The following is a 23,105-nucleotide window of genomic DNA, read 5'->3' as shown; positions in this document are numbered from 1 at the left end:
GGATCGGGGCGGGGGGATCGAGGAGGGGGTTCAGCGGGGGAATAGGGGCGGGGAGATGGGAGCGGGGGGATCGGAGCAGGGGGATCAGCGGGGATCGGCCGGGATCGGGGCGGGGGAATCGGAGCGTAGGTCCGGCCGAGATCGGAGCGTAGGTCCGGTCGGGATCGGAGCGGGGATTCGACCGGGATCGGAGCGGGGATTCGGCCGGGATCGAAGCGGGGATTCGACCGGGATCGGAGCGGGGATTCGGCCGGGATCGAAGTGGGGATTCGGCCGGGATCGGAGCGGGGATTCGGCCGGGATCGAAGCGGGGATTCGGCCGGGAGCGGGGCGATCGGAGCGGGAGTCCGGCCGGGATCGGGGCCGCTGCTGGGGCCGCTGCTCACGCCGCTGTCGCCCCGCAGGTCCCGGCGGCGAGCGGAGGCCGCCAGTCCCTCGCCGGGAGCCATGAGCGCGGGCAGCGTCGCCCCGGGCTGGCCTGAGGCGCTGGCCCGGCCCGCAGCGGGGATGAGCGGCGGAGAGAGCCCCGAGGGGCCCGGGGACGGCCCCGAGCTGCAGCTGAAGGTGGATTTTTTCCGCAAGCTCGGCTACTCCTCGGAGGAGATCCGCGTCGTGCTGCAGAAGCTGGGCCTGGGCGCCGACACCAACACGGTGCTGGGGGAGCTGGTGAAGCACGGCCCGGCCGAGCGGGACGGCCCCGAGGCTCCGCCCGAGCCCGGCGAGGCCCCGCTGGTCCCTCGGGGCGGCGCCGGCAACAAATCCCCCGCTCCCGGCGCCGAGGAGACGGAGAGCGACAACCTGAAGCCCATCGTCATCGATGGCAGCAACGTGGCCATGAGGTGAGTCCGGGGTGGGCGCGGGGCTGGCGGGGTGTTGAGCTCTGCCCGGCGCACGGAGCGCTCCGGGGCGAAAAGCTGTGAGCGCCTGGCTCAAAGCGGCAGCCTCTGGGTGCTCGGAAAGGGGCCGGTCATATTTTCCGAGGTGCTTCTCCAACACACGAGGACGGGCATCGCGTTTGGTGCTGCTCCCGGCAGTCACGGGGCAGTGATGAGGACAGCGGTGCTTCCTTCGGAACAGACATTTCCTCCTGTGCTCTAGCGCTGAGGGGCAACCGAAGGGACGTTGTTCTCTCGGCTAGTGGCTTTGTGTAAGTTTCCGTAGCAGGAAGTTGCTCAATGAATAATTACGGCGTTAATTAGAGGAGGCTTTGTAATACGGGGACTTGTCTCGGAATTGTGCCTCTTGTATTTCGTTGAGTTTCCGTACGAGGTGGAGAAGGATGAGGTGTCAAAGGTGTCGCCGAGGCAGGGCTGTGGCTCGTTCTCAGCATTTCTTGTGTCCCGGCGTTGCTGGAGCAGGTCCTGTTGGACACTCAGAGCCCCCAGTGTCCATGAAGCACCCGGAATCTCAGGGCTGGATATTTATCGGTGTGACGTCCCCAGTTTTCACCCTGGTTTTTGCTCCCACCGTGGTGAGCATTGCTTGTCCTCACCTCAACCCCAGCAGGATGTTTTCCCCACCTCTGCATAGCGAGGGTTCTGGGCTCTTGAAATTTAATACACCGGGTTCTGAAAGCTTTTCTCTGTTGCAGCTCAGAAGTCTCCTGCTTTGTTGTTTATGTTTGTGTGTTCAGGTTTTATAAAAAATAACCCTGGGTGCAGGTGGAGCTGCCGTGTGGGTTGCAGTAGGTTTGTCTGAGGTGAAAGTGCTGCGTGGAGCTTTGTTTGCAGGTGTGGTTTTTGCCAAGCCCTGGCTGACAGTTCTGAGAACAGTCCCAGGGCGAATGAGGAATGGTGACAGCAGTGGAACGGGGCTGGAGAGCGAAAGCTGTCCCTGAAGAGAACCTGCTCCAGTTCCTACCCTCTCCAAAGCTATGGAAAATGGCCTTTATGAGCCCAGGCTGATAAGTGACTCTGGCAGCAAAGTTTACCTCGGAAAAGTGCTTGGGCTTTAGCAGCAGGATTGGCTGTGTTTGTTAATGAGGAGCCTCTTACTGGTGAAAGTTACCCCAAAATGCAGAGGGGAAATCACAGCAGCTGTGAGTCAGGGCAGGCCAGAGCCCGGGCTCTGACATGAGAGAAGCAGTCTGGCTTTTTTTTTTTAAGCAATTTGCTAGAAGGGGAATTCCATACTGAAACTTCCTGTATTGATGGTGTGATGTTCCCTGCTGATTCATTTTCAGTGTGTACAGCGGCCTCCCTCAACAGCTCTTGACAAACTTATGCAAATCATAGTGGAAATTAGCTTTTACTTCCTTCTAAGGGAATTTTTCTTTGGCTGCAGCCAAATCAGATCAGCCCAATTTGCTGCCTTCTGGAGATTTGAGGTTGGTAGCAGGGACTCAAAAAATAATAATAAAAAAAAAACCCAACAAACCAAAAAAAAAAAAAATTCACCAAAAAGGATTTGGTTTTCACATTTATGTCTAAAAAAATTGTAGTAACCTGTGCCTGGCTATTTATAGCTAAATCCATCTGATATTGGAGAAAACTTTTAGTGCATCTCCTGATGGTGATTGTCAGCCTTCTGTCATTTAGGATTCTTCTTGGAGGTATGTTAGGTGTCTCTTTTGGTGTTAGTTCTGTTGCCAGGCGTTTAGTTCTTCTAGAATAAGTACTTTTGTACAGCTCTTCAACTTTCTTTGTAGTTTTCAAAGGAAGGGTGAGGCCTGCAGGGGAAGTGAAACTTCTCTGTAGAGGTGCTGCAGCAGTGCCGCTGCAGGGATGGCTCTGGTGAGGGGCTGCTGAGGGGTGGTGGGAGCTGCAATGTCGTTCAGGTGCAGGGGGAAGGAGCAGGATTTAGGACAGGTAGTGCCCAGGCGAGGAAAATCTTCCTGAATTCTGAGAGCGGTTCCCCTTTTGGTGTAGTGCATCTTCCCAGAGTGCTGTCACAGCACGGGCAGTTGGATCCCCACGGTGACATATCAGGCTGGAATAGAAGGGTTGAAATTTTGCCAAAAACGCTATCAGCAGAGGAGCTGATTGCACTGTAAATACTACTGCTTGTAAAACAGGAGGGGCAGTTTCCTCCTAGAAGTTCTGCAAGCCTATTGATATCACCAGATGAATAATGAAGAAGCTTTTTGCATCAGTACCTGGCTTCTGACGGGGTTGTCAGACTTTGTTCTCCAGCTGCCATGAGCTGTTCACTCATGCAGCGCCGATCACAGGAGATGTTGCCATTTTGTGCAAGTAATGCGCTTGTAGATGAGGTTCTGAGCCATGGAATGAATCATCTTTCCTTGAGGTGAGAGTGCATATAAAATATCCAGCTTTCCTGAAGAGATCAGAACAAGTTTGCAGGCAAACCCCCAGTGAGGGTCCGGTGCACCCTGGCAGGAAGCAGCCGCTGGCACTGGCTGTCAGAGTAGCGCAGAGGGGTTTTGGATCACATTGTGCTCTGAGCTAAAAATAACCATCAGAAGTCCAGGGCTGAAGCAGAGGCTGTTTGAGAGCAGCTGCAGCAGTTCCAGCTGCTGTCTCCCTCCCTCAGCGAGTCTTTGGGTGTTTGCTGGTATCCTGAGGTGCTGGAATGAGCAGGGGCGCTGGGCAGGTGTGAGTGAGGCTGTTGTTACACAAGACAAGCACTTGTTGTTTGCTGCCTGTGCTCCTCAGCACTTTACTGGAGCTCGTCCTGGCTGCCAGCTCCCTTTGCTCCGCATTGCCTGACCGGCGTGGACTGAATCATGAAGGAATTAAAGTCTTAATTGTTCTCCTTTGCAGCCATGGGAATAAAGAAGTGTTCTCCTGCCGAGGCATCCTTCTGGCTGTCCAGTGGTTCTGGGACAGGGGACACAAGGATATCACGGTCTTTGTGCCGTCGTGGAGGAAGGAGCAGCCCCGACCAGATGTGCTCATAACAGGTATGAAAACATGAAAACCAAAAGTAGCTTTTCAGGCCGACTGCTCTGCTCACTCAGTGAGCTTGCAGAGTTCTGGCTAAGTCAGTAATTAACTTGGGAATGGAAAGTCTGAGTAGTAGGAGCTGCAATGAGCTGAACTGACCAGGGAGAATTAGTCATTAACTTCTCCCCTAAGCCAGCTTTTGCCTGAATCAGTTGGGATAATTCAGAAAGCAAGGAATGTAATACTGCTCTGCTTCCTAACTTCTCGTCTTTTATTTCTTGATTTTTTTTTATTTCTTGATTTTGCAGGGATACGCTTTATGCTTTATATTTAACTGAAACATATTTAGCCAGGATTATTCAAATTGAGAGGAGCTTGCAGAGAGCTGAGATTTAAGTAACTCAGCTATGAGCAGGGTTGAATACAGTCTGGGTTGTGGAGAGACAGAGTGACTTCACGTGAAATCTCCTGTTAATTTACAATGTCACTTTCGCTGTGGGAAGGGCTGTGTGCTCATGTTGTTACATTTCCTTCGCCTTCTGAAATGTTTATAGTTCTGCAGTGGAGTTTCTCAGCTTGTAACATAAACAAAGTGGTTGTTTTCACATTCCTCTCTGATGAGGGACAGCTGATGGACTTCTAGCCCGGCCAGTAGGACGGAGAGGTGTAACCTTATTCTCCAACCCCTGCCCATTGTCCAGACTCTATATAAACGAGGCCGTGTAAATAAAGTTCCCTTCTCTTTACCGTGACGACTTGAGCGCGAGTACCGCTTCTTTCCGTGTCCTCCAGCCACACGCTCACCCTTGTGCTTGCTCCAGACCAGTACATCCTGCGTGACCTGGAGAAGAAGAAGATCCTGGTGTTCACGCCGTCGCGGCGCGTCGGCGGCAAGCGCGTGGTGTGCTACGACGACCGCTTCATCGTGAAGCTGGCCCACGAGTCCGACGGCGTCGTGGTGTCCAACGACACCTACAGGGACCTGCAGAACGAGCGGCCCGAGTGGAAGAAGTTCATCGAGGAGCGTCTGCTGATGTACTCCTTTGTTAACGACAAGTACGGCTGATGCCTTGGGTTTTTGGCTTTTTGTGGGTTTTTTCCGGGTTTTGTACGGTGTTAGCGTGTGACTCTGGGCTCCGTGTGGAGGGTTAGTAGGGTCTCTTGGCGTTGTGGTCAGACAAAGGGATCCTTCCAGGCCTGAGAACCAAGGACACCCTCTGCCTCAGAGCCCAAAAAGTACAAACAGAGGTGAACTGGGGAGAGGGGAGCAAACTGGGGAATGTGACTTCATTACCTGAAGCTGTAATTGGACAATTAACCCCTGATGTGCAAATAGACCAAACTCAGATCTGTCTGAAAAACTCGTGACCGTGGTCCATCTTGGGCGCAGCCTCTGGGAGGCTTTTGCATCGCCTAAGGTGCATCTATTGAAGGCCTTTAATAAATCCCCACTTTATTCTCCTAACTCTGTCTGGCCTCAGTCCTAGGGAGCCCCTCCGTGGCATCACAGTCACATCTTCCTCGGCTTTTGAGAAGGATCTGTGTGAACACACTGGCTTGTTCTAACAAAGCAAGAGCTAAATGCCAGTGAAGAAATAAAGAAAAGCTGTGGGACACAAAGGCAAAAGAAGTTGGTGGCATCTCAGTAGCTGCTCCTAATTCGGAGCTAGGAGCTCCAAGGAGAGCTTCAGGGTGCAATTTCCTCACAGGACAGCTGTTAGCAGGCTCGGCAGCAGGTACGAATTGTGGTTGACAACCAAGCGTTGAGCCTCTTCTGTGCCTGAAGGGAAGTATTTTGTGCTGGTGTGGACTGGGTGGCAGGTGAGTTGTCTCTGCAGGAAATGGGCTTTGTAGGGCTCAGGTGGCTTTTGATCTTCAACGAAATAGGAGGCTTTGAGAAGAAACCGAACCTCAGCTCAAAAAAGTGAGCTGCTTCTGACTGAGGTTTGTTTTGCTTTAGGTTTATGCCTCCAGATGATCCCTTAGGGCGTCATGGCCCCAGCCTGGATAACTTCCTCAGGAAGAAACCTGTGGTTCCAGAGCACAAGAAACAGCAGTGCCCTTATGGTAGGACCCGCCTTCTTTATGTGAAGAGCAAGGTGTCTCTGCAAGTATCTTTCATAATCCAGTCACATCCAGCTGCTCATTCCATGCTCTGGCTTTCCTTACAGGGAAAAAATGCACTTACGGAATTAAGTGCAAGTTCTACCATCCTGAAAGGATCAACCAGCCCCAGCGCTCGTTGGCTGATGAGCTCCGTGCCAACGCAAGGCTGTCTCCAACCAGAACTGCCAGTGCCAAGGAGGAAAAAAAGGGGAAACGGGGCTCCCAGGCAGAGCTCTTGTGCCCTGTGCCCGCAGAGAGTGACAAGAGCTCTTTACAGAAGGTCTCTGCGGAGAGGAAGAGCTTGACCCACAAAGCCAAGCCCAGTGACGTCGTGCTTCAGGCCAAAGGCTGTGTGTCAGGCAGCGTCTCCCCGGACAGGTACCAGCAGCCTCCCATGGACTCCCTGTCTTACATCTCCCAGGAGCGTCTCGACTCAGGCATCGGCTCTCTGGAGAACCAGCTGTCTGACATGTGGCCCCACAGATGTCCCGCTCACTGTGACCATTCCCACGCCGAGCAGGTGGCCGTCTGCACCTGTGGCAGGCAGAGAGCCGCCTACCCCCATTCCCCCAGCTTAGATCACAACGGTCCGGTCTCTTACAAGCACAGCTCCCATAAATCACCTTCCTCTGGTGCCAGCTTCTTGCAGTACAGCCCCGAGATGTCTCACTCGGGAGCTGCCCGCTCTTTCTCGGGCTATGCCGTCCCCGTGCCCGCTGCCGGGCAGTACAGCCTGCCCGGGGAGCTGGGCGCGGCCCTGCCGCGCTCGCGGGACTTCTGGTCCGAGCCCTTCCCGCTGCCCCCGGTGAGATCCCCGGGCGTGCGCGACCCCCGGGCGGTGCCGCGGGCCCCGGGGCCGCCCTTCGGGGACGCGGGGCGCTGGGCGGGCTCGGAGCAGTTCGCCGAGGAGCGGGCCAGCGTGCACGTCAAGCTGTGCGGCATCTTCCACCCGCACCTGGTGGATGCCGTCATGAGCCGCTTCCCCCGGCTGCTGGACCCCCAGAGGCTGGCAGCAGAGATCCTCACCTACAAAGCCCAGAACCCAGGGATGTGAGGCGGGTGGCAAGGGCGGCCGGGTGGGAGGGGAAGCTCCAGGGGCTGGTGTTGCCTCTGCGGCTGCCACAGACGCCTCCCGAGTGCCCCTTATTCCTTTGGAAGTACTGGGCTCCAGCTGGAGGCTGGGTGCCAGGTGTGGTGTGCTCGCAGCAAATCCTGCTCCGGCTGTGCCAGCGTGCCTGTGGGAGAGGTGAGAACACCCCAGCACCCCACCTTCCCCAGGGGCTGCTAAGCAGAAAGGGAGGCTGCAGCTCTAGAGAGCAGGACTGCTCCTTTGGGGTTCATCAGAGTCTGGCACACCCTGAATTCCTGCACTTGTCCATAACTGGATGTGAGGGAGGTGGCTGCTCTTTGCAGTGGCCTAAGGCTAGTTTCTGAGGACCCAAATGCCTTGTCAATGCTGTTGTTAGGTCCTGGCTAAGCCTCTTTACTAAATCCCACCATTCAGATCTGTGGCAAACGTTGCGTTAGTAATGCAATCTGAAGCTGGGTTTATCTGACTGGTTTTACTGGTGCACTTCTTGAATGATGCTTTCCTCACCCCTCCCACCTCAGCTTATCTTCCTGAGATGAGGTAATTCTGCCACAAGTGCTCAGTGAGCTGCTCGGCTCCCAGGAGCACTGTCCTCGCTCCGGACACTGCTCCAGAGCTGTGTGTGAGCTGTGTGTGAGCGGTGTGTGAGCGGTGTGGGAGCAGTGTGTGAGCTGTGAGCGGTGTGTGAGCGGCGTGTGAGCGGTGTGTGAGCTGTGAGCTGTGTGTGAGCGGTGTGGGAGCAGTGTGTGAGCGGCGTGTGAGCGGTGTGTGAGCGGTGTGTGAGCGGCGTGTGAGCGGTGTGTGAGCGGTGTGTGAGCTGTGTGTGAGCAGTGTGTGAGCTGTGTGTGAGCTGTGTGTGAGCGGTGTGGGAGCAGTGTGTGAGCTGTGTGTGAGCGGTGTGTGCCGACAGCTGCCGTGTCACAGCAGGTGGGTGAGCTGAGCGTGCTGTGAGTGCTGCTCTGGAGCTGTCCCTGTCCCAGGCTGGCTCTGTACAGCTCTGACAAGGATTTATTATGTGCCTTTTGCCTTTAGACAGCAATGGAACAGCTGCAGTCACACCTGGACTGCTGCCAGGGGCCTTCCTGAGGAGTCTTTTAATATTTTACGCTGTAAAGCTGTTGCTTCATCTTCTTCCTCACCAATATTCCCGTCCCATTTGGCTGTGCCCAACTAGAGCAGCATCCAGAATTGCAGAATAAGACTTATTTGGCAAGACTGTTCTGTTTCATTTCCTCTTACTCTGTAAGATATTTTCTATTGTAGGTACTGTAAGAGATTTTTAAATATGCAAAACCAATTGCTGTAGTAATTGGTTCTGGTCCTGGAATTCAGTTGTGCGAGGGATGCAGAAATGCTCCTGGCACTGGCAGGCCAGAAGCAGTTGATTTGTTGATACACATTGTATCTGTGTGTGTTGTTGTTTTCTAAATACAATACGCCCTTCTGTGGTTAAACCAAGGTTATTGAGTGGCAAATTAGGAAGGGGAGAGTGGAAGGCAGCTGGCCCTGGAACCCTCCTGGGAGCGGTGTTGTCTGTTCCTGCTCTTCCCTCTGATGTCCGAGGAATGACCTGCCCAGACTGGCACCGTGTGCCATGAGACCACAGGGACACAGAAACCTGTATACCTGGTGAATAATGATACATTACAAATTAGTAATGTTTCATGTTAGTAAGCAAAATGCTTCTTAATATTGAGTAACCTGATACTTTGCATATTTGTAAATTACAGAGAAGAAAAAAAAAAAATGGTTTATAACGTTATTGTTCAGCACCTTGCTGCTTGCAGTTTTAATCAACGCTGTTCTCACCTCAGCCATTTGTTCCTTGGCAAGGTGGGTTTGGGTTTCTGGTGGAACGCTGGTATCTGCTGCCTCTCTTGCAACGAGAAGATTTAACATTTTTGTACTCCGCGGCTGACACTTGCTGAACTTTCTGTATCACTGTGCAGTATAGTCGTGTACTGAACAGCCACGTGGCAAAGAAGAACTGAGTTATATAAATAAAAACTGCTGAGCTGACATGTTTGGTCTCTGGTGGCTTTGTGGAGGAGCATTCAACATTTTGGTTGGCTTTCCAGGGAAGTCAGAGAAATTATCCTTCCTCCCCGGGGTTCCTGTGGCAGTCTGAGGGATGGTTATTTACGGGCTGTTGATCGATGCAGCGAGACCAAAACATGCATGTGCTGTGGCAGATAAGGGTTTGTGCAGTGCCTGCTGTTTATTTGGCTTCGCTGGGGTTGCTCAGTGCCCAGGGCAGGTGGGACGAGCAGCAGGCTGCAGTGTGGGTGTCTCAGGTGCTAAAGCACAGCACGCTCCTGGCAGTTTTGGACTCGAGAGTGGGCTGTGTTTGGCTTCAAGGGGCAATTCCACAGTACAGCCTGGAAATAAATACGTATTTTATCCAGTTACAGTGCATCTGTGTCAGATGCGTGGAATACGTGAGTGGTAACGCGCCCAGATCTTGCCCTGAAGATTTGTTAGGGACTGGAAGTGCAGCAGGAATATCCGTGCTCACGTCATGGTGTAAGGATCTTCCCCTCTCACCTGCTCCGCTGCAGCACAGCATGTTCTTATCTCACTGCTTAAATAACTTCATGGTCTGTATTGAAACTTGTGCTCTTGGTTTACCACAGGGCAGTGACTCTGCCGTTAATCAGAAACCAGGGAGGCAGGTGCTCCCAGAGAGCAGCTGCATTTCAAAACAAACCTGCAGCCTCACAGGCTGAGCTGTCTTCAGTGACTGTGGCAGAGGAGGTCTCTGAGGACATCACTGCAGTGACAGAGCTCACGTGGCTCTGTGTGTGTGTGGTGGGGATGGAGCGGTGTGCCAGGGCTCTGAGCACACCTTTAACCAGGTAAGGAGTTTGCTGCTGGCCATATTGGGATCCGTGGCTGAAAAACGCTGCAGGGTTTTAAGGCTGGTGTTTCTGTAATAGGCAATAGGCGATTCGAGTTTTACAGGGTGTGCAGAGGGGGTAAATGTTTTTGTGTCTCTCAAAGCTGCACGGAGACAGAATTAAGGGAATCGGTGTGGAAGTGCAGAGGTGCATTATCACAACCAGGAGAGGAGGAGCTGGAGCTGGCTGACTTTGGTGGTGATGTTTCTGTTGCAGTGCAGTCCTGGGGGCACACATGGGAGGGTCAGGCCCTAGCACAGATCTGGTGAAGTCGCTCCCAAACTGCTGTGTGTGCTGCTGGGGCAGCCACCAAGCCCAGCCACGCTCTGTCTCACTGCTGTGCTCTGAATTTCCTCCTTCATTCACACAGAGTTCTGTGTCCCCGTTTCCCAAGCTCGCTGTGGTGCCAGAGGTTTGGGAAGTGGGAATGCTGATTGGAACTGCTGCCCCTGCACATTTTTTCCCCTTACACACTCCTTATTGCCAGAAGCGGGGCTGCCTGCCTGCACACCTTGGCAACCCTGCTGGGGCTGTTAAAGCGGGCTTTTTGGGGTGCATCCTTTGGCTCAGCACTTCTAGCTTTGGGGCTAGAGCCCCTGCTGCGACTGCTGGTGTTTGCTTTGTGTTCCTGGGTGAGCCAAACTGGGTCAGAGCTGTGTGTCAGCTCGCTGCGCTGTTGGAGGGAAGGAGGTCACACATGGGCCTGCTGAAGATTTCCTGTGCTCAGGGGCTTCCCAGCCCTCATCCTGTCAGCTGTGTGCCGCCGAAGCCTCGTGCTGAGCTTCAGGAGAGGCTGGTTCCTCCAAGCAGGCCACTCTGCTCTCCAGGGCTCCTCACCTCTCCCTGGCCCCACCGCCCTGTGCTGCCCTTGCTCCCTGAAACTTCCATTTGAGCTGGGCTGGTTCCTCCCCTTGGGGGTTTCCAGGATGTGGCTAGCCCACTTCCAACATTTTAAAGCGTTTTCAGAGGCAGGAATGGGAAAAGTTCCTGTGCAGGCTGTGGGAAAGGGGATGGGGTGTGTGCACCATCACGGGCTGAGGTGATGGATGTGGCATGGGAGCAGATTCAGCATCAGCCCCGTGTTTCCCCAAGTGCTGAGGCTGCTGCTTTCCCTGTAAAGAAGAACAGATGCACTGAGCATGGCAGCAGCTCTGCAGCCTTTATCCCAAAATGCAGTCAGCATTGCACAGGAGAGAAGGGGAAGGTGCTGGGGAGGAGCTGGGCGCTGCCCCAGGGCTGTGGAGGGAGGCTGGGGTGGGGTGGTGATGGTGCTGCCCCTGCAGATGCCCTCCAGCCACACACCTCAGTTCTCTCCCATGTCCTAAGGGCCCTGAATACCCCGCTGTTCCCCAGGGCCAGGGGCTGTCCCTGGAAGCCAAAGCCCTGTCTGGGGCAGCACAACCTGCTCAGCGCTCCTGACAAAGCCACTGCAGCTCCTGCCCAGGACTGGGGAGCAGCGTTGCACAAGTGTGTTGGAGTAAATACAGCCCCGGGTTAAGCAATAGGTCAGGAGGCTTTGGTGTGGTGGCTGGGTTTCCATGGCCTGTGAGTGGCTCTTGCCTCGCTGCCGGTGCTGTGGGGAGGGGTGCAGAGCTGGTGGCTGCAGTGAAAGCCCAGCCCCAAGCTGGCCCCCACCTCCGGCAGGGATCACAGCAGCAGCCATGCTGAGGCCGTGTCACAGGGATGTGACAAGGTCCTGTTCTGCTGTAGCCATCACTCACCTCTCTGTGGCAATCCTTGGGCTGGAAATCCCCGGCCAGGGTGCAGGAGGTGGAGGGTGACATCAAAGCAGCATCAGCTGCAGCCACCAGCTCTGCACCCCTCACCACAGCACCGGCAGTGAGGCAAGAGCCCCCAGAGCAGCTCATTTACAGGACCTGGTTTATTCTGGTGTTCCTGAGCAGCACGGGGCTGTCCCACCCCCACCCCACCGCGGCCAGGTGGGTGCAGGGTGAGTCAGGGCGCTGCTATTCGCGTTGCATCAGTTCCCTGCATGTGGGAGCTGCACGGGCACGTCGGGAGGACAAATCCCTGCCTGCTGCTGAGGGTGGGTGCTGATCCCCGCTCTGCTCCGGCCACAGCTCATCCTGTCCCCCTCTCCCGGGAGCTGGGGGCTGCTGCGGGGCACTGGTGCAGCTGTCCCAGCTCTGCTGGGCAAAGACCAGGCAGACACAACCCGTGGAGAGCGGCTGCCTGTATTGAACAGCGGGAGCCCGGGCAGGATGCAGCCCCCTGTGCTGGGCCAGGCTGGGCTCCGGGCACCCCTCGGCCCTGCTCCCTGCGGGGCTGCAGCTCTGCTGGCCGGGGAGGGGCCTCAGCCCTGCCGGGGAGCTGGCTGCTCCTGCCCGCCGTCTCAAGGAGCTGACCCAGGGTTGCGACATGTGCAGGAGCAGCCGAGGCAGAGGATGGATCTGGGCAATCAGGAAGTCGGTGGGTGTTTTGCAATCCTGTCACCCCGGTGCTGAGCAGGCTCCGCGCTCCTGGAAGCTCCCAACAAGCAGCAGAGCAGGAGGATGCTCCTGGCTGGGCTTCACCAGAGCCAGCCCGGAGGCAGCAAGCGCTGGGACGTGTCCTCGGCCAGACCCAGGGCCAGTGGCTTGTCCTGACCTGTCTCCAGCTGGTTCCTGCTCCTGGGAAGTGGCTGCAGCTCTGCCGGATGGGGCCGGGCCCCGCCAGCACCAAGGGACGGAGGCACATACAGGGATACAGCTGGGGCTGCACCAGCCTGGCCTGGGCAGGGAGGAACGTGTGGATCCGTTCTGGTCCGCTGAGGCCCTGCTCACACCTTCACTTACATTTTCTGCCTGTCAGGCTGGCTGGAGCCACGTGGCTGCCGAGGTGCCTCCATCCACCGGCGTCCTGGAAAAGAGCGAAGAAGAGAGAGGGGACACCAGTGGGAGCACCCAGCCGGGCCCCTGGTAGGAACAGATGCAGAGAGCTGGGAGCCTTTCCCGGGAGCTACCACCCCGGGCTGCCCAGTGCCACCCAGTGCTGCTGGATTGCCCATACTGGGCACCTTGTCCTGGCGCCAGCTCCGGTGGCAGGTCCAGCACATCGCCCCATCCCAGTTACTGCCCCCCTCCAGTTCCCAGCCCTTACCTTCTGGGCTCTCTCCCTCGCTCCCACTGGCACTTTGGTCCTCTGCTTCCCCCCCGAGCAGCTCTTGGCTGTCACCGCTGTTCCACTGCCACGGCAGCTCCTGCAGCTGCAGGGGGTGTGAGGGTCTGGGGGTTCAGGGGGGACAGGGGCTCCCAGCGGGGCACTCACCCGCTGGCGCAGGCTTTGCTGCTCCTGCAGCAGCTCCAGGAACCGACTGCTCCACAGAAGCTTCTCAGCGCCCAGCTCGGTGCAGAGGAAGCGGACATCGGCCTCCAGAGCCTCCAGCCTCCCCAGCACGGCCTCGCCGGCATCGCCACTCCGCTGCTGCTCCACCGCTGCCCTGGCAGCACAGCTCAGCTCCTGCCAACCCCCACGGCAGCCCCAGGGACACCCCTGGCACAGGGACCCACCTGTCTGGCCGGGCTCCCAGGCAGAATCTGAGTCCGCGTCCTCCTCGCTCCCCTCGAGCCTAAGCTGCAGGGCTGTGCCCAGCTGGAAGCCAACACGGACACGGGGGACTCGCAGCTCCGTGGGCAGCTGAGCCCAGACGGCACCAACCCCGTGTCACCGGGCTCGGGGACACGGGGCCCGGCGAGAGCCGGGGCAGTTACCTCCTCGGTGACCTGGAAGGCGCCGTCCCAGCAGCTCTTGTAGCACATCAGCAGGACCTGGGGGAGAGGACGGCTCACACCCGCCCTGTGGAGGGCAGAGCCTGGAGCGGTGTCCCCGCGTCCCCGGGGCTCTGGGTGGGCACAACCACGCAGCGCCTTGAGCCAAGAACCAGCCCCGGGACGAGGGGTCCCGCTCCCGCAGCCCAGCTGCAACAAACCCCAGCAGCAGCGGTGCAGCGATTGCACCCAGCAGCAGCGGTGCAGCGATTGCACCCAGCAGCACCCCTGCCCCTGCCCGGGCTCCGGCCGCGGTTGGAGCCGGCAGGGGTGCGTGGAGGTCCCCGGGGAAGGGGCTCTGCGGTACCGACCCAGGTCAGGCTCCAGAGCCCCCGCAGCCCCCGCAGCGCCGTCCCGCAGAGCGCCAGGAGCCCGCAGCCGGCGGAGCGCAGGAGCCGCCTCCAGCAGGGCTCGGGCGGGGAGCGCTGCCGGCCCATGGCCCCTGCGGAGCGGAGACACGGCTCGGTGCCCCGGGCTGCCCCCGGCCCCGCGCGCTGCGGGAGCGATGCCAACACGGGCCGGGGGCTGGCCCGGCTCGCCCTGAGCCGGGAGAGGGGAGCCGAGCGTTCGCGGGGCCCCGTCCCCGCCCGCTGCCCCCTCCCCGCTGCCCCCCTTACCCAGCCGTGCACCCCTCCTGCCCCTCGGCCACAGGATGAACTCCTGCCTAATCCTCTTGGTGACGAGGCTGTGCGGGGATTAGCGTTTCCCTAACGCTCCACCTTTGGGGTCCGTAAGGACAGTGGCTGCTCCTCTACGCTTTTCTTTGCTCGGGATTTTATCTTTCATAAGCAAAGGATTCCGGATATATTTCTAACCACTAGTTTTAGCTTTAATTAGCGCTCAGGTGAAGCCCGTGCAGCTCCCTCTGACTCCTGTGCCCAGGCCACCCTGGGGGGCTTTGGGAAGTGAACCAGGAATGTTCAGAAGTCAAATGGAAGCTGTAGGCACAACTGCTGGAGTCAGGGCCCAGCAAGGAACGGCTGATGCTTCGATTGAATCAAGTGTTTGCCAGCGTTCCCCCCTGGGGCTGCTGCCGTCAGACATCGACCCGGCTGTCCCCTCCGTCGGTGACAAGCACAGCCAGAGGCAGGAACGGCTGTCCCCTCCGTCGGTGACAAGCACAGCCAGAGGCAGGCATGGCTGTCCCCTCCGTCGGTGACAAGCACAGCCAGAGGCAGGACTGGCTGTCCCCTCCGTCGGTGACAAGCACAGCCAGAGGCAGGAACGGCTGCGCCTCCCCGTTGTCCCTGCAGCACCCCCGTGTGTCGCAGGAACGCGGAGCTGACCCTGCCGCACCGCCTGCCTGCACCCGCCCGCCGCTGCTTCTCCAAAATGTCCCACCCAAAAAAGGCTGGCAGCTTTCCTGGAGGGCAGAGGTGCAGCAGAGACTTCAGCCTCCGAAATGCAGGTGCTCCAGCCATCCCTGCTTGGAGCAGCGGCAGAACTGTTTTCATAGCGAGGCCAGGGAATCAAAACCATCATCTGAAAGTCCTTTTTTCCAGAACTGGAGGAGCAAAGCCGTGTAGTTTACGATGTTTCCTAGATCTTCCACCCTTCTGTACTCAAACTCTGTAACTTCAAACACAGAAGTAGGCCGGCTTTGCAGCTTGGCCTTTAAGCTGCTCTCTCCTGACCTCCCCGAGCCAGCCCCCGAGCACAGACACAGCTCCCTGCAGGATAAGCCAGCAAACTCCAGGAACAAACACGGAGCTGCCTTGATCCCCAGATCAGACACAGCCCGAAGGAGAATTCTGCTCCCGTGCACTCCCAGTGCCTGGAGGGAGCTGAGGAAGACCCCGAACGCCAGGGGAGCAGAGGTGCAGCAGAACACACGAACCCTCGGCTGTTCCTGGGCTGTGCACGCCCCAGGACTCAGTGACAGCCCTGTCCCATGGCCCCGTTCCCAAGGCCCCGTTCCCACGTCTCCCTCCAGCAGCAGGGGTTACACAAACACATCCCAGCTCTGATAAAAAGGGCAACTCCCCATGAACTGAGCGAAGCAAAGCTCAGCTCAGCAGCATCACCAAGATTCTGACCTGGCTGCTGTGAGAAGCACCCGGCCCTCACTCCTGTCCTGCTCCAGGGACAATCCAGCTGGCTCATCCCTGATCTGCAGGCAAGGTGTCCTCACCAGCAGAACCACGGACATCCCAGTCCTGCCACAGACATCCCAGTCCTGCCACAGACATCCCAGTCCTGCCATGGACATCCCAGTCCTGCCACGGACATCCCAGTCCTGCCACAGACATCCCAGTCCTGCCACGGACATCCATCCCAGTCCTGCCAGGGACATCCCAGTCCTGCCATGGACATCCCAGTCCTGCCACGGACATCCCAGTCCTGCCACAGACATCCCAGTCCTGCCATGGACATCCCAGTCCTGCCATGGACATCCCAGTCCTGCCATGGACATCCCAGTCCTGCCACAGACATCCATCCCAGTCCTGCCATGGACATCCCAGTCCTGCCATGGACATCCCAGTCCTGCCACAGACATCCCAGTCCTGCCACAGACATCCCAGTCCTGCCACGGACATCCCAGTCCTGCCATGGACATCCATCCCAGTCCTGCCAGGGACATCCCAGTCCTGCCAGTGGGATCCGCCAAACACAACTGGAGGTCAGGGCCTGGCACTCCCTGCAGAATTCAGCTGCAGCTGCCCCAAGAAGAAAAAGCACCAAGTGAAGCTCCCAAGGGCCACGGGACAAGGAACAGCTCCAATGCCAAAAGAGAAGAATTCCAGCAAAGTCCCCATAAAGCAGGCAGCACTAAAAAGCACCAGGAGTCTAAGTTTGGACTGAATAGACTGTGAGAAGAGACAAACATGGAACTTTTATTGTTTATGTACAAATGACAGGAGTTTGTATTAAAAAGAGAACCCACCCAAAGTCAGCGACAGTGAAGAGTTGGCTCTGCGCTCTGGCCCTTCCTGCACCTAATACACTGAGGAGTATCAGGAGATGGAGTTTAAAATGAAAGTAAGAGAAAAGGGTTAAACTACCTTCTTCTCTGCTTCAGCAAGAATCAAAAGAGCTGCTCCACAAAATGAAGAACCTTCCACTACACAGACGAAACAAAGAAACCCAAAGTCAACTTGTAACTATACACTTCAGCTTTCAAAAAAGCACAACAAAACCAACAAAATAAAAACAAAACCAAAAACAAACAAACCTGCAGAGCTAAATACCAGCAACAAAAGTAATCTGAGTCTCACAACATGGATGGGACACACTGCTACCCCGGTTCCAGTGGAAAAGGAAATGCCTCTCTGTGCATCTGCAGGTGATGGGGGGGGCAGCAGCATCAGCCATTTCAGGAAGTTCCCGACCAAGGTGGAAGCACAGAACAGTCAGGAATTCAGAACTACTACAACTACTACACCACCTTTGTCCTCCTGCAACTCAGGTGATTTAAAAATGACGCAAAGTACTCGGTCCAGGATTTCCTCCCCCCCATCCAAGTCCCTTAGAGCGAGTCATTCCTGCTGCAGCTGCCATCCTGCTTCAGGGCTTCTCAGTGGGGAGTCACAGACCTAAATCCCAGGAGCATCAGCACTGATGGCTCTAGTAGTCCTGCAGAGAAAGGACAGCACACGCACGTTAACAGCTTCCCACCTCCGGCTCTGCTCTCGGAGCTGGGGGTCTCAGTCCTCTCTCATCCACACACCACCAGCTGCAGGCAAAACAGATCCTTTTCTTGCGGCTAAGCACGGAAAAGGACGGACCCTTCCAACCTCTGAGTATCAACTCAAACCAGATGCTTTTGATGCTCCGGATCATGACAAGACAACAGGATGCAAAGCGGCTTTTTCCATGAGAAGCACACAGGAGTTAGCTGTGACCCGGGCTCAGGGCAGCCCAGCCGGGCTCAGCTGCTGCCACAGCCAGGGGACAATGCCGACCTCACGCTGTGATTCCTCAACCGTGACAGTAAGAACTCAAACGACAGCAGCACAAGGAGGGTTTTTGAAAGCTTGGGAGTCAGCCAGCCCCTCCAGTGAGCAATGAAAACACGGACAGAGCACGGATACTTACGGCTCTTGGCTTTTTGTTTAACTTGAGATCAATCCTGTGGTTGGAAAGACAAGAGAAACGTCCATGTCAATACCTGACCCAACACCAGAGTTACTGCACAGGGCACAGCTACGACAGAGACTACGGTTAATCCATCCATTCCCAACTGGCTGAGCCAGGGCGCTGTTCCCAGCGTTACTGGGCACGAGAGCGGCAGAGGAGAGTCGAGTTATCATTTGCCAAAAAGCAAGATTCCATCCACTCCCAGACAGAGTTAATCACGGGGCACAGTCAATCACTCAGGCAGGTGAACAAGGGGAACTAGGCATGCTCCAGGTTAATTTAATCTGCCAGAGGTGTAACTATGCCACGGGTAATTAGCCAGACACACTGTGAGAGTTATTTACTTGGAGAGAGAGAGTTAGGATGACAGAGATAATATGAGCCAAAGTTACTGAGTTTAGTACATTTTTTCCAAAAGGAAATATCCAAATCTATACTTATCTCCTTAAGCAGCAAAGCCAAAAGAATCAGTTTTTAAACTAATTTTAAAGTTAAAAAGGTTTTATCTATTTAAATATGAAACAGAAAGGTAAAGAAGAGTGAGGTTAATTCATAATTTGCTGAAGTTATTAAATAAAATGTTACCTCCATCACGCTTTTCTGTTTTTAAAAAAAACTTCCCAGCCTAACCTAATATACATACCTACAATTAAACAGATAAACTAGGGGTTAGCGAGGTCTCAAAAGGCACATCGGTGTCTACACACTAACAACACAGCACAAGTACTAATTCAAGTCAAACTTACTCAAAGTCATAATCAAACATGCCAGACGGGCTGAGGGGCAGCATTTGAAAGGAAGAAAGCAATAGAAATTAATATACTAATGAATTAAATCAATTAATTGATTAGCCACCCTAGCGAGATTGCTAAAAAATTAAAACGAAGTAAATAATAAAGCCAGTGTTCAAACACCATCAAGTTCTTCAGATATCTGGACACAAAAAGCACTCTGGCAATCCAGAGTCCCCCTCCCCACTGGATTTCTGGGAACAAGAGGCGTTAGCAGAGGGGTGGGTTTGGTTTACACAGGGGATTTTAGGAGCTGAAAGGGGCAGCTGCCAGGGGCAGAGCTCAGGGGCAGGAGAGGAACCCGAGGGCTTGGAAAACCAAAGTGAGGGGTCAGGAAGCAGGGTGGGCTTAGGGAGCTGGGCTGCCAGGGCAGGGCGAGGCCGGTTCAGGCGGAGGGGACGCAGAACTCGGCGCCCAACCCCGCAGTGGGCTGCTCCCCACGCGCCCCCAGCGCTGCTGTCCCTGCAGCCGTGGCCCAGGGAGCTTTGGCCAGAGCCGAGCAGCGCGGTGACTGTCCCACCCCTCACACAAATGCCACAGCACAGCCTGCAGACACAGCTCTGCCCACAGCTGGCACGGCCCGGGGAGGATCGACCCCGGAATCCCACCCCAGGACTGCGCTGCGAGGAGGAAACGGCACCGGGCTCCCCCAGACACCCATTAGCCACGGAAAATGAGCTGAGCACACAGAAAATATCCAGCCTGGCCTTGCTGGCAGGGAGCAGAGGGGCAGCACAGCCTCTGGAGCCACACCTGAGGCCCTGTGTGCACCTGAAGCCAGACGGGAGCCCCAGCGAGGCCGAGCTCCTGCAGGGCCCCTCCCCAGCAGCTCCAGGAACGGGCAGTGAAACCCAGAGCCGTGCTGGCAAATGGAAGAGCTTCTGAATAAACAGAAAAAAGCCAACATTTCTTTTTATTTTTCTCTTTTTCATGCCAGACCCCTCAGGGGACAGACCCACAGATCTGGCTGGAGCACCTGTGGGGTTGTGGATCACAACTGGGATGTTGCTGGGGTGTTTTTACCCTAATTATACTGGAGAATTGTTTGGCCTTGTCTGCCAAAATTTAGGGGATAGTCAGTAACAGCAATCACAATTTTAACAGAGCTTTTATTACAGACAAATTTAATTATCTTTTTTTTTTTTTTTTTTAATTTTATCTACCTGGCCCTGCTAAGCGTTACAAACAGTCAGTTCCTGCCTCACTGAGCCCCTCGGAGTGTCTGCCAGGGCCTGGGAACACAGAAGCTGCCCCAGGTGAGCAGGGCAGGGCTCCTCCGTCCAACCTGGCCTGGCAGCAGCAGCCAAAGCTGCAGAGGGGGGATGTGAAGGAACCCAGAGCCACACAGCCTGTGTCCCAAAGTCCCCAAAGCCCGGGTCATGGACCGGAGCCAAGGGATTTGTGTCAGTTCCAGCACCTGCCCTGCACCCCACCATGCTGCTGGCCATGGTTTGTCCAGGGAGAATATTTTATAATTTGTCTGAAATGGCAGTTTTCTTAAGCTGTACTTCAGTTTTACAGGTTGTTTCTCTGGACTTGCTCACGGATGTAGTTTCTCGTGTTATTCCTGAACTTCTTCCAAATATCTACAGGCAAAAAAAGAGATTTGAACTCCTTTGGATTCCCAGCTCGTGAGGAACCAAAGGGACATGCAGTCCTTTTGGATATTTGCCCAATTCAGGCTGCTGTAGGAAGGAAATTCTGACCTAAGAATTAAAGACACACTAATGACTCAACACTTAATGAAGGCAAAAAAAAAAGGATTTCAGCATTTTCCAACCATTGTACCTACCTCGTGTCCCCACCCCCAACTGTCCCCAGCCCCTCTTGTAAACTTTTACCACCTTAAACCCTTTCTCTAATTGCATGGCAGGTCCCCTAGAGAGGAGAGCCTGTCCCCAGGCAGAGCCACCAGCTCAGAGCCAGCACAGACACCGGGGAGTTTTAAAAGCTCCATCCCTTCTATTAAATCCTCAGGGCCCAGCTTCAGCAACCCTTCAGAGGGGCACAGCTCTGCAGCGTCTCCTCTCCATGCCCTGCATGGTGTTCCTCCCCCAGGGCCTGACTCACAGGCGCTGGCACGGGGCTGAGGGCACAGGCACCAGCTCATCGCCCTCATTTCGCCTCAGGGGCAGAGCTGGACAGGTAAATCCAACCAGAAAAGAGTTCAAGGAATCTGTTTCACACGAATTTCAGGTCAGTTTAATAACAAACGCTCTGAGGTGAAGGTGACACAGCAACTCCTCTACGCCAGCACTGAGACTCGGCTGGGATGTGAGAGCTGGAAGGGGCTGGAGTGGAAATCCAGATACTGGGAGTGTCCAAAACCCCAAAAACATTCCCAATTGCTTTCCACCCTCCTTTAAAGAAAGCACTAACATTCCTGTCCTACTGGGCTCTGCAGAAACCAAGCAGCAAGCTCAGGAGGCCAGGACCTGCTGAAAGGAATAAGCTTTATCCTGGAGAGATGGGAGAGCTGGAGAAGCTGCCCAGAAGCACAGCTGTGCCACAGCTGGAGCGAGCACCCTGTGCTGCTTGTCCAACTTCCTCAGCACTTTCCCCTCCTCTTCCAAAAACCAGGAAAACCACCCAAACAACTGCCCCCAGCTGCCCGTTATTCCTACGTGTTATTGGCTCCCCTCAGGCAATGAATTCAGTCCAGCCCCAGCCAACTGTCCAGGTGTGGCTGTGGCGAGCAGGCTGCTGGTCCCACTGACCTGTGTCTGTTTTTGTTCTTTCTCTTTTTGTGGCTGCTGTGGTGGCTCCCAGAGGAGGTGGAGGAAGCAGCTTTCTGGGGCTTCACACCCTGCACGGAGCCATCCAGCTCTTCAGCATCCTCCTGGCTGGGCTCATTCTCCTGGTTGTGGAAGTCTGGAGAAGTGTCACTCTCTGTGCCACTGCCCGGCTCCCCTAGAGCAGGACAAACCCAGGTGAGCACCAGGCACAGCCCTGGGTGGGAGAAACAACCCCAGAGGAGCAGCAGAGACAGCTGAGCCCTGCAGCGCTGCGGGGGTGAATGACAGAGCCTGGGGAACAACTCTGCACGACGGACAGGAAGCTGCTCCTCAGCACTGAGGAACCACATCCTATCTGGTGCTGATCACAAAAACAATTTTCAATACCCTGGAGGTGAGTGGCTGCTCCCCACACCTCCTGTGAGTGACACATCTACAGTGACACAGTGCTTCAGCTCCTCCAAAGAGCAGCGAATTTCAACCCCTCTTACACACAACAAACCCCTGCTGAGTGTGGAAGGAACTTGGGAAGTCAACAGCTGGGAGCAGCCAGATAAAGGGACTGGGAACGGGAGCCCCGAGTCCAGCCCAGATCTGGGAGGCTGAATGGTGGGGAGAGTGTAATTCTCCCCTAATTCAGAGAAAAACAACTTACTCTTCTCAATGAGCTGGTCCTGGACTCCAGCTAACGCACTGACAGCCTGGAAAACCAAAGGGGATGTCAAGCCAAGCAGGGATTCACTTCCCAATGCTCAAAGCACGGAGGGCAGGTCACACAGACACGGGACAGCAGTGACACCAGTGACAGCCATCCCCCCGGTTATGGGGACAGGGCTCATCCCCGCTGCGCCCATCCCGGCACTCACCGCTGCTGAAGTGACCGAGGACTTGCTGAAGAGTCTCTCGGCCTCCTTGAACTTGCGGTTCCTCCGATCGTTTTTGCTGTTGGAGTTCCTGAAACAGAGACAGGAGCGATGGCGGGGCCGGGCGGGCATGGGGCGGGGGGGGCCCGGGCAGGTGCGCAGCGCCTCCGCCACTCACTTCTGGTTGGTGAGATAGCGATCCCAGCCGCGGATGATGTTCCCGTACATCTGCGTGTCCTCCAGGTAGCTGCCCTCGAAGGCGTAGATCTGCCGCTCCAGGTTTGCCAGCGTCTCCTGCCGGGAACACCGCCGCGCATGGAGCAGGCCCGGCCGCGCCGCTCCGGCCCCGCCGCTCCCTCAGCCGCTCCGCCGCCACCCGCACCGCACCGAACCCTTCCCCGGCGCTCACCGCCAGCTCCTGTTTGCGTTTCACCAGCTCGGCCAGCTCCCGGCGGGTGTCCGGGATCTGCGGGGGCCCGCCGGCCTTGGCGTGCAGCGCGGCCATGGCGGCGCGGCCTGCGCGGGGCGGGGCGCGGCGATGCCGGCAGCGGCCGCTGGGGGCGGTGGCGAGGCCGGAGCGGGCCCGGGCTCGGCGGCAGCGGCCACCGGCACCGGGGACGGGCCGGCAGGAATGCCGATATCGGCGATCGATTGTGCGGCCTTAGCGCCGATATCGGCGATCGATTGTGCGGCCTTAATCTCAATTTCTGCGTTTGATTGTGCCGGCCTTAATTTCAATATCGGTGATCGATTGTGCCGGCCTTAATAATTCAATAACTTTAATGATTTCAGTATTCTGTGATTGTGCCAGCCCTAATTTCAATATTCTGTGATTCTACCAGCCTTAAAGAGTTCAATAACCTTAATGATTTCAATAAGCTGTGATTCTGCCGGCCTTAATAACTCAGCAATTCTGTGATTTTGTGGTCTTTAG

At 56.0% G+C, this 23,105-nt stretch overlaps 2 protein-coding genes across 7 annotated transcripts; one reads left to right on the top strand and one right to left on the bottom strand.

The window, feature by feature from the left end:
• The first annotated feature begins 447 nt into the window (after nt 1-447).
• On the top strand, nt 448-7,638 carry ZC3H12A (zinc finger CCCH-type containing 12A). Its single transcript, XM_040086409.1, has 5 exons — nt 448-839; nt 3,723-3,862; nt 4,667-4,901; nt 5,806-5,912; nt 6,017-7,638. The coding sequence occupies exons 1-5, from the start codon at nt 448-450 to the stop codon at nt 7,003-7,005; spliced, it is 1,863 nt and encodes a 620-aa protein (XP_039942343.1). The 3' UTR covers nt 7,006-7,638.
• An 8,880-nt stretch (nt 7,639-16,518) lies between these two features.
• Nucleotides 16,519-22,700, bottom strand: MEAF6 (MYST/Esa1 associated factor 6). 6 transcript variants are annotated; one of them, XR_005704053.2, is made up of 9 exons: nt 22,581-22,688; nt 22,350-22,465; nt 22,175-22,262; nt 21,964-22,009; nt 21,291-21,483; nt 18,529-18,558; nt 18,368-18,425; nt 17,741-17,774; nt 17,172-17,278 (listed from the first exon to the last, which is right to left on the bottom strand). XR_005704053.2 is itself a non-coding variant. In XM_040086399.2 (8 exons), exons 1-8 carry the CDS (start codon nt 22,674-22,676, stop codon nt 17,270-17,272), a joined length of 612 nt encoding a protein of 203 aa, XP_039942333.1. In that variant the 5' UTR covers nt 22,677-22,700; the 3' UTR covers nt 16,519-17,269. The 6 variants fall into 6 exon arrangements, 4 of the variants coding, with proteins under 4 accessions (XP_039942333.1, XP_039942334.1, XP_039942335.1 ...); XM_040086399.2 differs by lacking the exon at nt 18,368-18,425 and having other exon boundaries at nt 16,519-17,278; nt 22,581-22,700; XR_005704054.2 differs by lacking the exon at nt 18,529-18,558.
• Between the last annotated feature and the right edge of the window lie 405 nt (nt 22,701-23,105).

This window comes from Hirundo rustica, chromosome 25 (genome assembly GCF_015227805.2).
Source record: "Hirundo rustica isolate bHirRus1 chromosome 25, bHirRus1.pri.v3, whole genome shotgun sequence".
Taxonomy (NCBI): domain Eukaryota; kingdom Metazoa; phylum Chordata; class Aves; order Passeriformes; family Hirundinidae; genus Hirundo; species Hirundo rustica.
The sequence above is the reverse complement of the archived record's forward strand: the minus strand, read 5'-3'. Positions and strand labels throughout refer to the sequence as shown.

Bases quoted from the DNA above. Each gene is read 5' to 3' on its own strand.
- ZC3H12A (XM_040086409.1), top strand. From the start codon at position 448: ATGAGCGCGGGCAGCGTCGCCCCGGGCTGGCCTGAGGCGCTGGCCCGG. The intron at 840-3,722 runs GTGAGTCCGGGG...TCTCCTTTGCAG, and splicing joins GGCAGCAACGTGGCCATGAG to CCATGGGAATAAAGAAGTGT. The intron at 4,902-5,805 runs GTACGGCTGATG...GTTTTGCTTTAG, and splicing joins TACTCCTTTGTTAACGACAA to GTTTATGCCTCCAGATGATC.
- MEAF6 (XM_040086399.2), bottom strand. From the start codon at position 22,676: ATGGCCGCGCTGCACGCCAAGGCCGGCGGGCCCCCGCAGATCCCGGAC. The intron at 22,263-22,349 runs GTGAGTGGCGGA...TCTCTGTTTCAG, and splicing joins CGCTATCTCACCAACCAGAA to GAACTCCAACAGCAAAAACG. The intron at 22,010-22,174 runs GTGAGTGCCGGG...TTGGTTTTCCAG, and splicing joins CCTCGGTCACTTCAGCAGCG to GCTGTCAGTGCGTTAGCTGG.